The sequence below is a fragment of the Balaenoptera musculus genome, chromosome 1 (genome assembly GCF_009873245.2).
Source record: "Balaenoptera musculus isolate JJ_BM4_2016_0621 chromosome 1, mBalMus1.pri.v3, whole genome shotgun sequence".
In the NCBI taxonomy this organism is placed as follows: domain Eukaryota; kingdom Metazoa; phylum Chordata; class Mammalia; order Artiodactyla; family Balaenopteridae; genus Balaenoptera; species Balaenoptera musculus.
Window position 1 is genome coordinate 167,974,118 of NC_045785.1, and position 16,654 is coordinate 167,990,771.

General features: G+C 44.5%; 1 protein-coding gene across 2 annotated transcripts in view; it reads right to left on the minus strand.

Moving 5' to 3' along the window:
• Nucleotides 1-16,654, minus strand: part of TGFB2 (transforming growth factor beta 2) — an 81,601-nt gene that overhangs the window by 20,527 nt on the left and 44,420 nt on the right. For both annotated transcript variants that reach the window (XM_036874330.1, XM_036874321.1), the window contains one exon: nucleotides 8,979-9,142. In XM_036874330.1, coding sequence (XP_036730225.1) covers nucleotides 8,979-9,142 — 164 coding nt within the window. The remainder of the gene's footprint in view (nucleotides 1-8,978; nucleotides 9,143-16,654) is intronic.

Genomic DNA, 16,654 nt, shown 5'->3' on the forward strand with positions numbered 1-16,654 from the left:
TCCAATTTCCTTACAAGGCGAGCATGTCATTCGATCAGTTTGCAAAAACCTGAGATATTAATAGCCTTGTACAAACAAAGTGTTTATTATACCTCACGGCTTTTTTTAAAGTGGGTTACTATACCTCGTGTGTCTCCAACGTGGCGCCAGAGTTAGGATCAGTATTAAGGGGATTGTACGTTGTAAAATTCTGGACAACAGGAGCACAGTATAAATTTTTTTTTTCAGTAGCACTTCTTGCAAGTCAAATTTAACAGACAGTCAGGTTTCTTGGCTGACCTCTTTATATTTTACACACCCTTGGGCAATATGAGAAATGAAAGCTGAACTCTGTGTGTGTGTGCACGCATGCACGTGTACAATGGCACATATACGCACGTGTATGCGCATCTGTTTGGGATTAGGAAAAGGTTAATTTTCATTAACCCCACTAGTGCTGTGGTCCTTGCAATGACAGGAACCTCACCCTTCATTTTGCAGCTTTAGAGTCCCTTAAAAAGCAGGCCAGGGCTTCCCTGGTGGTGTAGTGTTTAAGAATCCGCCTGCCAATGCAGAGGACACAGGTTCGAGCCCTGGTCCGGGAAGATCCCACATGCCGCGGAGCAATTAAGCCCGTGCGCCGCAACTACTGAGCCTGCGCTCTAGAGCCCGTGAGCAACAACTACTGAGCCCGCGTGCCACAACTACTGAATCCCATGCGCCTAGAGCCCGTGCTCCGCAACAAGAGAAGCCACCGCAATGAGAAGCCCACGTACCTCAACAAAGAGTAGCCCCCGCTCGCCGCAACTAGAGAAAGCCGCGCACAGCAACAGAGACCCAGTGCAGCCAAAAATAAATAAATAAATAAATAAATAAATAATAAATAAAAAGCAGGCCAAGGCCATCTACCTTGAATTATCACTGTAAAGCCTTAGGGATGTGCATCGTTTAAAATCTTTCGCGGAGATGAGATGCAATGTCCATTAAAAGTAGCTGGGGATTTGCTCCGCCCCACTAAAATCTTTGTTTACTTATTTTGCTCCGTAAACATCAATTCACTCTTTCACCCTCAAATCTGAAAAGTCATTTCATATGGACTATACAGCTTGAAGCCAAAGATAAATGGATACAAATGACTTAGGATTTAGCCGCTGTTTTGTATAGCCTTGCAAGGGATCTCTAAAGATGAGATTTCATCACATTTGACAAACCCATTACTGTACAAATGCAAATCCAACTAGGCATTAAAATCCAAGGATTGGGAATTCCCTGGTGGTCCAGTGGTTAGGACTCCGCACTTGCACGGCAGGGGCACGGGTTTGATCCCTGGTCGGGGAACTAAGATCCCGCATGATGCACAGCACAGCCAAAATAAATAAATACATCAATCAATCAATCAATCAATCCCAAGGATTAAAGAAAGAGGTCAGAAAAAGCAGGAGGACAAATTTTATTTTACTTTTGTTCATCACAGGTCTGACAGAGTATTCTGTAGAGGGGGGAGTTCCTTTGTTAAGGCAAAGGTGACTTCAACTGAAGCTGGACACATCCTACCTCTACAAAAATTAACACCACCATTGCCCCTCTTAAGGCCATGGTCGGGAAATCTAAGGTGCCTTGGAAATCCACCGAGCTTGTTTCATCCCAGCACCTTTATCCTCTACTGATTAATAGGGAACTACCAGCAGACTGTATTCTACCAAGATCTGACACCAACATTTGTGGCCTCACACCAGCCCCATGTGAGAAGGTGACATTTTTCTCCTGATGTATGATGTATGATGTATGATGTATGAACCCAGTATATTGCATGGCCTCCCAGGGAGTTCTTTTGCATGGTTTTTTCAGTGGTCTCAAGCTAATAAATTAATCTAATGATAAACTGGCAACTGCCTTTGGCAGGTAATTCTGTAGAGAGCTCTTCCTCTTGGAGGAATCAAAGACTTAGAAGTCAAAATCTAAGAGATGATGAGGAAGGAAGGGAACTAACCTAGGTTGACTGCCAACTCTCCATTCGACAGTTATATACACTGTTTTATTTCACCCTTACAATAAACAGCAAGTGAATTGGAATTATTAAAAAAAAAAAACTTGGATCACAACTCCCATAGCAGTGAACACTACACCATGCTGTCTCATTAAGGGTGACTAGTGAACGAGTGAATAAAAGAAAATGCTGTGCATAGTAATTAACCAAACCTGCTCCTATCTCAATCTGATGCATTCAGATATTCCTGCTATAAATATTGTTGGGCTCAAAGAAATCTCTTGAGTCAGGCACGTGGTGTATTGGAATTATCTGCCTGTCCACCCAAGGAGTCCAAACCAGATGGCAGGCTGCCCCCAAATTCTCACAGCTCCCTTTCTGGAAGGAATGAGTTCTGAGGCATTCCTCTGGATTCTCCAAATTTTGTTCTAGGAGTCCCTCGGGTATACCGCTATTAGTGGAAAGACGGTACTGTTGAGACACCATTTACACGTCTGTTCCTCCACCAGACCCTGAGCAACTGGCAGGCAGAGTCTGAGTCTGATTTATCTGTAGATGGCTGGCACCAGTTCTGGTGCCAACGCGAGGAGGAGCTCACTTGGAGTTTCTCACTACGACTCCATACAGTGGGTTAGTGTGGCAGATTAAAGATGGCTGCAACTTCTTTGACACTCCTCCCATCAAGAGTTGGGGTCTATTTCCTTTCCCTTTGAATCTGGGCTGGGCTGTAGGTCATTTGATCAATAGAATAAGGTGAAAACGATGCTCTGCTAGTTCTGGGCCTTGTTTTTAAGCAGACTGGCAGCTTCCGCCTTGGACACTTGGCCCCTTGAGCCTCATGTAAAAAGCCTGACTACTCTTCTGGGAAGACTGCGTGGATACATCCTGAAACCATTTAGAGAGGAGGAGGCGCTCAGTCATCCCATCCAAGCTCCAAGCTTACGAGCAAACTCATCACAGATCCTCCAGACCAGACCAGCTGCTACCTGAATACCATCAAGTGACCCCAGTCAAAGTCACATGGAGCAGAACAGCCCAGCCAAGTCTTGCCCAAGCTTCTGACCCTCAAAAATCGGTAAAATAATTGATATTTGAGACGATGAAATTTGGGGGCAGTTTGTTATACAGTGACTAGATCATCGAAACATTACAAAGGTACAAATCTTATTATCCTAGAGGTGGTAAAGTTTTAAATGAACAGTAAAGAGATCCACAGACAGAGAAAACAAATTTTTGGTTACCAAAGGGGAAAGGGAGGGGGGGAGGAATAAATCAGGAGTTTGGGATTAACACATACACACTACTATATATAAAATAGATAACCAACAAGGACCTACTGTATAGCACAGGGAACTATACTTGATATTTTGTAATAAGCTATAAGGGAAAAGAGTCTGAAAAAGTATATATATATATATATATATATATATATATATATAAAGTATATATATATATAAAAAGTACATATATATATAAAACTGAATCACTTTGCTGTACACCAGAAACTAACACAACATTGTAAATCAACTATACTTCAATTAAAAAAAAAAAGAAATGGGAAATAAGTGTGAAAAGGGCGTAAGTTGGTGAGAGGAAGCTAGACACAGCTGGGATTTCCAAGGCCCTCTGAGGTCAGCACCCCTAAACATAAGTATTTTTTGGTGGTCTCATGTGGCCACGAGGTCATGGGCACCCTTACATAAGTTATTAATTTCTTGGTGCTTCATTTCTTTGCTTGTGAAATTGGGGACTTAGCCCCCTCCAAGATGGCAGATACCCTTGCCCTTGTTGGTGATATTCAATTGAAGAAGATTCCCCTCTCCTATTTTTTTTCCCTCTCATAACTCTGGGCATGATTTTAATCATAAATACAAGCACAACTTAATCAGAGAAAGATGTATTCCATTCTCCAAATGGGCTGAGAGCTCTACTAAATATTAGTAGGTTCAAAAGCATTCCCAGAGCACTGGAGCTTTATCGGAGCATATTTCAATAAAGGCTGCCTTTGTCGTAAATCTTTAAAAATATGGTAAGGGTCACTCCTATTTGGAAAAATGTTCAGTTTTCCTCTTTTTTGCCCTCTTTCCCTTCATATCAGAAGGCTTTATCCCTTTTGTATTCCCTCCGATACTGGTGTACATCTGAAGTCATACTAGGATCACACCAGTATACGCTCTTTAGAGCCTGTTAACATAACAGAAGTCAGAGGTAGCAGGAGGACAGTGTGGTTTTATATTACCACCATTCATCACAGCTCTGACAGACTATTCTGTAGAGGGGAGAAGAGTGAGAGTCGCCTTGCCAAACTAAACATGATTTCCACAGAAGCTCGGGTATCCTGACTCTCCCAGGCAGGGAGAAATCAACAGATGCACAGCCCCGGACAAAACTAACTCTGAACTCACTCCCGGAAATGCTATCTTAGGTCTTTCTAGCCTGGGATTCGGACTCTAGAAAGAGGACCCATATACATTTTATGGGACAGAATGACCCCCAAAACTTGGGATATGCCTTAAATCTGTGATTCCCAATGGAGAATGGAGAATGATCATATCTGAATCATGAGGAGAGCTTTTCGAAACCACGTCTGTCCAGAGGCAAATCTTTTCCTCTCCAGGGAGAATCAGAATCTCCAGGAAAGGGACTGTGGACAGGCCTTGTAGAAGCTCCCCCAGGGCATTTAGAGGTACGGAAGCACCTCCTGCACCCACATGTGAGCTCGCGCGTGTGCGCACGCACACACACACACACACACACTCCCCCTGCTTAAAATCGATGTCCTGAGGAATCCTAATAAATCATCCATACAATCATCTAAACACCCTGAAAACCTATGCCTAGTCATCCTATCTCTCTTCCTCTAGGAAGTAGATTGTCAACCATGTGTCCAGTAATACAGTAGTCAAAGGGAATCTAGAAACTTCAGAGGCTTTGTTCTTCTGAATAGTTGAGCTCTCCACATAGCTACAGAGCTGCCCATTTAAGCACTGAGTATTTTATTTTTCAAAATAACATTTCAGCAATTTTGCATAGAAAACTCTCTAGTACTTTATGGCACGTGTTCAGTTACCTGAATATAATTTAGCCTCACCTGCATAATTGAAAGCCATTATTATAAGCATCAATTTCTGTCCTGGGACTTGAAGAGGGAGTTTATCACTGAAGGCCACAAAGACTTCCAAATGCATGGAAGGCAAGTGGCAAGTTGGAGAAGAACAAGCCAAAAATGGGACTCCAAATAAAAAGGCCACAAGCAGATGTCAGAATCCAGATAGGGTGCCACAGAGATAAAGATTGGGTTAACTACAAACAGGATAAGATTTAGGAAAATTGTCCATACAGGCACTGCATTCTATGACTTGATCTTCTGGGCTGGCATCACTGGGGTGCACAGGCAAACATCTCAAGTCTAAAGGGTCATCTCCTCCTGTCAGAGTGTCTTCCCCCAGCACTCCTTCTAATCCAGTGCTTCGAATTTCTTGTGGTCCCAGAGAGGACCAAAGGCTGCCTTTCCGGTGAGTCAGCTGTGTGTGTGTGTGCTGTGTCTTCTGTGAGGGTGCTCAGGGACCTCTCTGACTTACTACCTGGACTTTGGCTGTGTTTCAGGAGGTTAGATTGCCGCATAGCTGAGCTCCAGATAGATAAGGAGATGTTATTCTTCCTTATTTTCCTCTAAAACTACCTCCTTCCTGGATCCCGTGTTCAGTGTCACTGAAAAAGCCTGAGGTCACGTTCTCCAGACGATGAGCTTCTGTTTGGGGCTGTATCTTTTCCAACTGGGGGGCTTTAATTGGAGCAGAGCCTGCTGCTTGTGTCATGGGGTGGCCAGTGCTGCAATAACCTCTGGGAAGGTACACATCCACTGAGGACTCACTGAGGTCCTCTAAATTACCAGCCTCCAGGGACAGATCCCCTCCCAGAGATGAGATGGCCTCTAGGAGGAAGACAAACCATCAGTAACCCGCTATCAGAGGCCACTCCTCGGAGCAAGGTCAGGAGCCAAAGAATAACGGTGATTTAGCAGCTTACGTTACAGGCAACAAAACCTAACAGACCTTGCCTTCAATTAACTGAAGTCGTGTAATTGAAACAGGGCCAGAGAGAACAATCTATCTGCACAGAGAGGCATGTACGAGAGACTTAATTGAAAAAGAAGAAAAAAGAGGACAGGGAATCATGTTTTTGTTTTTGTTTTTCAAATCACCTTGCAATATCTCTGGCTACCTTTGATCAAGCTGCTTTTTCAGAGAACTCAGTCTTTGCTTTCCCTCCTAATACCACTCCACCCTCTGGCCAGCCTAGTTTCTCTTATTTTTCTTCTATTCTGGCTGATATTGAGGCAAAGAGGTAGGGAAGGATTTGCTACAAACAGCAAATGTGGTGAGGAGTGAGTGCTTGAGAATCAGAGCTGGACCTGTATCCCAGCCCCGCCTCCTCCTAGCTGTGTGACCCTGGCCAAGTGACTTAATTTCTCTGTGACTCAGCATCTTTCTCTGTAAAAAGGAGAAAGAATCCAGTAGTAGAAAGAATATTTGAAATGAGTGAAGGTGGTCTAAAGGTACGAACTTCCACTTGTAAGATGAATAAGTTCTGGGGATGTAATGTACAATATGGTGACGATAGTTTGTAATAGTGTATTAAATATTTGAAATAAGAGAGTAAATCTTAAAAGTTCTTACACAAAGGGAAAAAAATGTGACTATGTGAAGTGGTACATGTTAACTAAACTTGTTGTGGTGATCATTTTGCAATATATACATATATCAAAACCTTATTCAAGGTTGTACACCTTGAACTAATACAGTGTTATACATCTGTTATATGTCAATAAATGGAAAAAAAAGATACCTCATCATGCAAACTTCACAGGAGAGCTGTGTATACAAATGGAGGCAATACTTATAAAGGGCTTAGCAGAGGGGCTGGTACACAGAAAGCTGACCCTGTCTGATACTCTTAGAATGCGCATTAAGATTTTAAGGTCTCCACGGAGAGGTCCCTGAGGATCTAAGCAAGAACTACTTTTCATGAACACACATGTAAACTGGTACTTGAAAACTGTTTTAACAACTTCAAACTCATTCTCTGAGATTCCATGTACAATGCTTATTTGTGTGGGAATTTTTCCATTTTCCCAATAAATGCAAAGAAAAGTCTTATCCAGATTACCAAAATTTCCAAATGTTTACAATCCAGGACAATTAGAGGTCTCCACATGCAGATGTCAATTCCTTTCATTCCCTCAAGTAAGCACGCTTTTTAGTCATATTGTCTCACATGCCTCCTCCTTAACATTGGGGTTCTTGGGTCTGTTCTTATTCAGTCTCCCTCTACATATCTTCCCGGGAGGGCAACACTCCGCCCTAGTCTCTCCTCACCTCCTGGCACTGAGTACCATCTCTTTGGTACCCTCAACAGGCCCCTTCAAAGGAGACCCTGTTTTGGTACAAGTGGCTCCTTCTGTCAAGAATGACCATCCCTCGTCCTGTTTTAACAGATGCTTCTTGAGGCCCCACCCAAATGTCAAGTCCCTGGTGAAATCTTTCCAACTCTGCCCTCTACAGACACTGTTCATATGACACTATGACATATTCACTATGACCTGATCTACCTCCCTTGCCCAACTCAGGGCTTTCAGAGCAGTGCTTTCATGGGTATCAGATCCCCTAAAGATCTTGATAAAAATCTAGATTCTGATCTACATTCTGTGCATTCTGATTTGGTAAGTCTGGGCTGGGGCCTGAGATTCTGCATTTCTCCCAGCTCCTAGGTAATGCTGATGCTACTGCCCAATAACCCACGCGAGTAATAAGCTGTTAAGAACATCTCTCACATCTCAGTAACTTGGTATCATCACCATCATCATCATCATCATCATCATTATCACCATCACCATCATCATCATCATATCATCATCATCACCAGCATCATCATCATCATCATCACCAGCAACATCATCATCATCATCACCATCATCATCATCATCATAATCACCATCATCATCATCATATCATCACATCATCAACATCATCATATCATCATATCATCATCATCACCATCACCATCATCATCATCACCATCACCACATCATCATCATCATCACCATATCATCATCATCACCATATCATCATCATCATATCATCACCATCATCATCACATCATCATCATCATCACCACCACCACCATCATCATCATCATCATCACCACCACCATCATCATCATCATCATATCATCACCATCATCATCATCATATCATCACCATCATCATCATCATCATCATCATCACCACCATCATCATCATCATCATATCATCATCATCATCATCATTATCATCATCATCATATCATCACCATCACCATCATCATCATCATCATAATCATCACCATCATCATCATCTTTTGATGCAGCTGCCTAGCAACTATACTTAGGGAGATGAGATGTCAGGGCTGCCTGAAATCATGGTGGACAGTGGTGAACAGAGGATGTGCATCTGGTGTGGGATGGACTAGAAAGTGCGGGTAGAATCAGAGAGGAAAAGGAGGCAGGATGAGGTTAGTGAAGAGACAGGAGGTAGCAAAGAGAGGAAGAAAAGAGAGTGAAAAAGATGGAGAGAGAGACAACAGGAAGGAAGTGACGAGGGAAGAAAAGGAGAAAGGGATGGCCACCGAATGAGAAAAGAAAGGTAGCTGACTTCCCTCCTTGGGATGGGACTGGTCCTACATCATCTGACTTTACAGAGTAGGGGGTGGACTTCTGGACTTGAGACCTCCCAAGGGTGGGCACTCTAGCCATTCATGCCCAGAGCTTCCCCCCTTCACTCTAAATGTTCTGCCTTCCTGAGCAAGTGAGGAATGAACTGTCACTGTGAGAGAAATAATAAATGAGGGTCTATGTCATGATGATGAGTGTAGAAAACGGCGTGTCTCAGTTCAGAAAATCTCAGTCTGTAGGAAGTCCTTTATCCTAAGACTTCAAACTGATTGTCCATTCAAACAACCCAAACAAAAGTTACCTGATACAGTTCGATCCGTTGTTCAGGCACTCTGGCTTTCGGGTTCTGTAAACGAAAGACTCTGAACTCTGCCTTCACCAAATTGGAAGCATTCTTCTCCATGGCGGAGACGTCAAATCGGACAATTCTGAAGTAGGGTCTGTAGAAAGTGGGCGGGATGGCATCTGTAAAAAGTTAGGGCAATCATTCAAAATGATAAAAATCCATTGTTCTCTCACAAAAGACCATGCAGCATGAGATAGTCTAAGAAACCATACGGGAAATATCTACAGAATGATTTTGTTTCCAATGGCCAATTTAATATCATTAACAATTGAACCAGAAAAAAAAAATATAAACATCTGCATTTGGTTACAGGAGCAACCGATTAATAGGGATTAACAAACCACTTCCAACTCCATTTGAGGCTATAAAGTTAACCCTCTCCTTTGAAAGCTGACAGAGTGGTGGAAAACCCTAGATGGTTATAAATTGGAACAAGTTCATGACAGTGGATGCCTGGAGAGAGCCGTCGGGCTTGCGTACACTTTCATCAGTTGTGCCAGGAAAAGAGCTCCTAATGGCAAGCAGTTTGCCCATGTATTTTTTTTCCTTGAAATTTTGGCACTCAAACACTCTGTTCTCTCCAGCTTCATGGACTGCATCTTTTTTGGCTTTGATAATTTGGTCTTTCACACACATAGGACCAAATACACCCTCTAGACAAGTTAGGGTGAGGACATTTGAATAAAAATACACAGATACTGGCTATACCAGTCCAGTCTTAAAATTCTTTATTCGGCATAAATGTCCATTGGTGGGAGGGAATCCTAGCTAATGAAGAGAAAAAAAAATCAACCCAAATGCCTTCTGTTCTGAGCCATGAAAAATACAGAGATGCAGAAAGCCCACAGCAATTTCAAGTTCATGGGCTGCTAGAATTTTGCTGTTATGTTGTAGTAACCTGTCATTGCCTTTGAATATGCAACTTGAGGTTACCCCCAAACCAAAGCAAGTCCAAATTCTATCCCCATACTTCATATACAACACCGATTTATTAAGCACCTACACTGGGCAGGCCACCTGTTACAGGTACGTTCCTACAGTATAGGTAGAATAGGTATATTTCTACAATACTCTTCCAAAATCTCCTGCAAACTTACTTTCATTATTCTGGAATGTTCCATCCAACTCTGGTGGCTCCATGATTTTCTACCCCCTCCTCAATTGTGTCACTTCATTGCAACATAACCATTCATTTTTTTATGGCTTCTTACAAATGTTTTTATTACTTCATTATTATGTTTGCTTATTTTGTTTTCCCCATGAAATTTTAAGAATCTTGAGGACTAACCATATTTTCCAGGTCTTTCTTTTTCCCCATCTACCTAGGACAGGGTTCTGCACACATGGAGTTCACCAAATATCCACTGTTTACGAAGTTGGTCATCAACAGGAGTCTTGAAAGACTCAGGCATCTGGCTATTGGCAATACTAGCTTCTTATTAAATAAATGAACCATCCTGGTGATCTTAAAATAGAAATAAATACCTTTTGTGATTTCCTGGGAAATCCATGCCCTGACAATTACACTGGAAAAAAAAAAAAAATGCTAGGAACACACCAACATTTCCTCATCTTAAGAGCTCTGAACTTTTTTCCCTCGTAGAGGCTTTTCCCCATCCCTTTCCCATGTCCTGTGCCTGCTGGAAAGCAGCTCATGGGGAAGTGGTGAATTTCAAACCATGATCTGCTCCACGACTGCTTCACAAAGGACTGTGTGAATTGAGGCTTTGTAGCTCAGAAGCCTCAGAAACAAAAACAAACAAGCAAGCAAACAAAACCCCCCAAATCTAAAGCACCCACGTTTCAGAGAAAAGAAGGTATTCATGCGGACACGGGGATGGCCCGCTGCATCACTACCGTGAAATACTTGGTGGACAGTTTCAGGCAGACAAACATTCACCCAGCCAGAAGGGTTTGGGGAGCCCCCTAGCTTAGCAATTTGCAAAGGTAGCTGCAGGAACAAACTGACCTTTCTCTCCGCTGGAATGTGCCCAGCCCAGGTGATTGGACAGGCTTGTCCCATCCTGATCAGCTCAGTTGAAAACAGTCTGGGGGCCCAGGTAGAGAGGCCTGGGGAGGGCTGGGGCCAGGCCTCCTGGCTTCACACACTCTCTAGTTTGGCCAGAACCTTCCACAGGCCTAGTGGCTGCATTCAAGTTCGCATGGCCCCCCCATTAGACAGCAGAAGCTTCAAACATGCTTTGAAAGAGCATCCTGAAAGTGCAAAGCTGCTTCAGTGCATTTCCTGTCATTAGCAAGAGTAAACATCTCATTGGTTTTCTCCCTCTTATTGGAACCCCCTTCAGGCCTGTGTTACTTCCACAGACACCCATCATTCACACCCGCCAACCCCAACCTTATCCTTCCATCAAGTTTGTAAATAAGTGCTCTTGAGATTTATTTTTATTCTCTTTTGTGTTTATTAAACTTTGAACAATTTTTTCCCCGTTCTGGTCCTCTGCCCATAAACACACTTTCTTTTTATGGCCGCTTTGGACCAGGAGGTCAATTTTGTTTCTCCTTCTTCTAAGCAAATCATCCAATGATCCTGTCCTAGGCTTTCGAGCTTTGAAGGGGTGTTTGCAAATATTTACAGGAATCGCTTGATAGTTAAGTACGTTGTTCTGCTCTGCTCCCTATACCCTGGCAAACAGCCCTCCTCCCCTCTGGCCATTATAACCATTTTGGCTGTTTCAACTGCCTGATAATACAAATCCACAGTTTTGATTCTTGCTTTATAAGTCGAAGCAGTTAACACAGGAGGTGAAATGGCAGCTGAACATTCCCCACCAGCGCGTCCGCTTTGGTCTTGTGACCACAGTGAAGGGACCAGGCCAGCAGGACACAGCAGCTTTTCCCACACCCCTGCTCCAGCACCCGAGAGTGGGAGCTCATTGGATAAAGACTGGTAACTAAAGAACTGACTACCACTTCTAAGGGTCAGCCCCAGCTGTCCCTGGCTGCCCTCTGCTACGGGTCACCAGTCCCCTGCCTGGCTGAGGAACTTGAGCGACTTGCCAAATATCCTTACATTTGGGGGAAAAAAATAAAAAATCACAGCAAAGTGCTGGGGCCTAGCCTGTGACCCTGCCCTTACCTCATAAAGGTTTCTGGACGCCTGGTGCAAAGAGCTCAACGTGGCCCCTCTACACCCAGCCTGGATGCTGAGGCTCGTTTCCTGGGCTCGGGGTGGCTGGGTAGGTAGTTAACGGCTTGGGCAGCCCTAATGCACCCATCTAGCCTTGGAGGGATGTAGCTTTTTTTCTCCACCTTCTCCAAGAACTCATTTCCCCCTTTGGAATGGGACATCTCTCTAAAGGCCTCTGGAATTGCGATCCACTTCCTACCCCACTGCCAGGTAGTCGGGGACTTGTGTTTGACCTTTGCCAACTTGCCCAGGCTCACGCTAGTTGGCGCTCTCCCCTCGATGTCTGACCCACTTTTTTCGGTCCGATCAGATGCACCTTCCTCTAGCCCTGTGGATTTCAGACCACCAGGCTTGCCCTGCTCCTCCCCTCCCCTGCCGCCCTCTGTCCCCTGTGCCTTCCTCTCGTGGAAAAGCTTGCACATGGGAGATTCCAGAATGCCATCCAGTGAGTGGTATTCCCCTCCCCTCAACCCTGGCCACACATCCCTGTTAAATCCCACTTGGGGGGACAGACAGAGGAAAAAAAGAAAAGGAGGAAATCTAGCTACTGATTTACAGAGTAATCATGTACAGGATGCTTAAACCTGTGATGGCATAGGATCACAAGCTACTTTTATAAGCATTCTAGGATGACTTGTCGTCTGTTCCAAATTATTGATTAGCTCATTTGTAAATCATCTTCTCCTTGTGTTAGCACCCTGCGGTCAGGAATCTTCACTTAGAGTTCTTTGGTTCCCCATGGCCCAGGGATGGCTTCATGGACATGTGACCAGGGTGGTGGCACTGGGTCCCAAGCTCAGAAAAGCCTCACACTGGAGTTTGATGCTCTGTGGTCACCATCTCGAGACCCTTAATCATTTCACCTTTGAATTTAGGCTTCGTACATGAAGTCTGATGGGACAACAGAGCACGTGCTGGGGCGTGGGGCCTCACTCATGTGCTGGGCCATGCTCCCGTCACCTCCAGGCCTCCCCAGGATTGGCGGTCAGCCCCCAGCCCCTCGACCCCAGGAGAGCCGGCATCAGGCACCCACACCTGAACATCTCCGGGCAGGGCATGGGGGTGGCTGTTTCAGCTGAGGCTGGCAGCATATTCAGAGGCAGCCCAGTGGGAGAAAGTAGCTAGTCCTTCCACAGTCACATACAGTTATAGGATCCGAATGCAGTGGGACCTTTAAGGCCATTTGAATTTTAACCCCAAATCAAAAAGTCCTAGCTATGGGGCAACAGGGACATCAGTGGGCTTTTCTGAGCCTGTTTCTTCATCTATATAAGGAAGTAAATAATTTCCTAGCTCATATGTATTGACTCAGGTTGTCAGTTCACACAAGCGAGCAGACAGAACATTCAAGCACTGGGTCTCGCACAAATTTCCCCTCAAGAACTTCCCTTCCTATCCCCCTTTCCGTCCTGCAACAAAGATGCTAAATGGTTCTTGGGCCTTCCTTGAATGTCCCACCGAGAGAGAACACTCTCTTACCACCTAACTTAATTAGAAGAGAAGGGGCAGAAGCAGCTAAGTGTCCTGGGACAGTTTATAAATGACTCTGAACAAAAACCAAAGAAAGGTCTTACAGCATCACCAATACGTGAGGAGCTCTGACAGAAAGTGTAGATTTGGAGCCTGAAAGAAATACCCCAAGGATGTCCAGAGCTCAGCCTTCAGGGAGGCAAGGCTTCGACCATCTGTCCTGAATCTGGTAGCAGGTTGAGCTAGATGACCACCCAGCTCACTTGCAGCTCTGCCATTTCATCATTCTCATTTTGATATTCTCCATGGATGGAGCCTCCAAAAAGTATTTTTTCTCCCCTAAATTTTACACTAGATGACTGTCCCTCACCACCTGCTTTAGAGTCACATGGGGGCTTATGAATATGCTTATTACCTGCCTCTATCCCAGACCTACTGTGTGAATCCCAGGTGATTCTGTTTTACATCCAGATTTGATAACATCTGCCCTAGACAATGTCTAGCCATAATGAACTTGGCCCAGGCTTCCCTTCCCTTCAGTGTTATGAACTGGTTAGGGATGAATAAAATATGTCTATCCCACCATCCCCACCCTAAAAAGAATGGCCTGGTCTCACTGCAGCCTCAGAATTTACTTCACAATCCCCTTCCATTTTCTAATAGTTTTATATGCTTCATGTCTGCTAAGAAGGTGTTTTTAATCCCCATTTCACAGATTCAGAAATCAAGAGCAAGGAGAGTGAAATAACTCCTGGCTAAGGGCAAGGTGAAGCTGGCCTGTCAATCAAAAGCTCTGGCTTTTCACCACAATATCCTGCCTTCCGTGCAAAAGAGTCCCCTGAGTCGAAGACATGAATCCCACCCCAGGCAGAAAGACCAACACCCTCACTGGAGCACTGTTGCAAAAACGGGCACAAAGAAGTAGCTCCTGCATAACTAGAGATCTGTTTGACCTTGCAGTAAAGCTCCAGAAACTTTAATGCAAGGCCCAGTATTTTCACTGATACTCCTTAAAAGAATGGCTCTGGTTTGGAGATCCGGGGCTTGTTCAGGCGGAAGTTCCCCCCAAGAGGCACTTTGCTAATACTAGGACTGCCCAGGACCTTTTGGACGCCCGCCCAAGATGTGCCTGGTGCCTCTATCCTCAGTAGCATTCACTGGCTCTCATCCCCAAGCTCCTCAAACAAACAGAACAAACTCTTCATTCCCCTTTCCAGAAATGACTGCACTTTCCCTACAGCTCTGCAGTAATTGGCGTGGACTTTTGACAGTGCTTAACGGGTGTAGTGGCCCCTCATTCCTGACATCCCCAGCTTTGAGGGAAGTAGTTTGGGGTTCATTAGACATTCCCCAGAGAGCAGCAAGACAGGCAACCCGCCACATGATTGGAGGGCAAGAAATGAGCTGCTATTTGTATGTGCGCGGACACAGCCAACAAGAAACCAAGACAATTGTGTTTGGGGGTTTCCTCAAATTTGTCTTGGCACACGGGAGATAGATTGGATTTCACTACCCCATCCCAAACACTGCTGACATTCAAGTCACAGCAATTTAACACAAAGTGACTGAGGAATAAACAGCGAGCCCATCACCAGTGGTTTCTGATGTTCTTCCTCGGCCATCCCTCCTATTAAATGTAACCCAGCACTGGAGCATCTGTGATGGAAAGTGGGTGTCTCCGAGCAGGGGACAGACCTAATATGCTGCTGGCGGTTGGGAGTCACTGTGTCAGCATCAGCTTATGCGACTTGGCCTTCATCTAGCTGCTATTTGAGACTGTGCACACTGTCAGCAGGACCGTTTTGGCCCCTTCTTACACAAAACCAAAAAAGAAAAAGTAAATTCACAGTGATGCTGGCCCACAGTGGTTGGTTTTCTTCAACTATGACAGACACGGTGTTTCTAGTGTCTACTCCAAAGTTGCCATCACCTTCATAAAAACCCCACTTATGTGGAGACACCTATTTTGTTTTGATTCTCCTACGTTTCTCATCGTGCTCAGGACTGTGTATGGAGAGGGCACCCGGACCCACTTTTGCGGGCAGGTGGACCACGAATGGGACATATTCCTTTGGAATGACATCGCAGTGGGAGGCTGTCCTCTTGGTTGGAGTAGGTGATTGAAGCCACGCTTCTCTGCCATTGTCTCATTCTTTAAAGCACATACAACTCTCTTGGTTTATTTATTTTTTTCCTCTCTCTCTCCTTATTTTCTCTCCTTCCTTTGTTCCATTTTCTTTCTCTCTTTTCTTACTTCTCTTCAATCTGTGCTTCTTTTTCTCTAAAAAAAAGCTGGGGGGGGGGTGTTGGGGGGGAACTTCCCTGGTGGCACAGTGGTTAAGAATCCTCCTGCCAATGCAGGGGACACGGGTTTGAGCCCTGGCCTGGGAAGATCCCACATCCCGCAGAGCAACTAAGCCCGTGCACCACAACTGCTGAGCCTACGCTCTACAGCCCACGAGCCACAACTACTGAGCCTTCGAGCCACAGCTACTGAGCCCATGAGCCACAACTACTGAAGCTGTGCACGTAGAGCCCGTGCTCCACAACAAGAGAAGCCACAACAATGAGAAGCCCGTGCACCACAAGGAAGAGTAGCCCCTGCTCGCCACAACTAGAGAAAGCCCGCACGCAGCAACAAAGATCCAACACAGCCAAAAATAAATAAATTAAATAAATAAATTTTTTTTACATGTTAAAAAAAAGGGGGCAGGGGCAAAATCGCCATGATTTTGGTCCACTAATGGCCTTTAAAGAGGCCAATGACCTCATGACATAGTTATCCACACAGCTATTCTAGAACCCAGCAAAGGCTCCCAACAAGGTCAACAGAAAGAAGGCAATATGCATTGATTCCGCTAACAACAAGTTAAACTTGGAAATGTAGGATCTCGCCCTTAATCTCTTAATGGATGAGAAGCACCCTTTATTTTTAATCTCTTTCTACAGATTGAGAAACGAGTAAAATCTTGCCAGACTTACACCAAACATTGCCAAAATAAAGATGAAAATG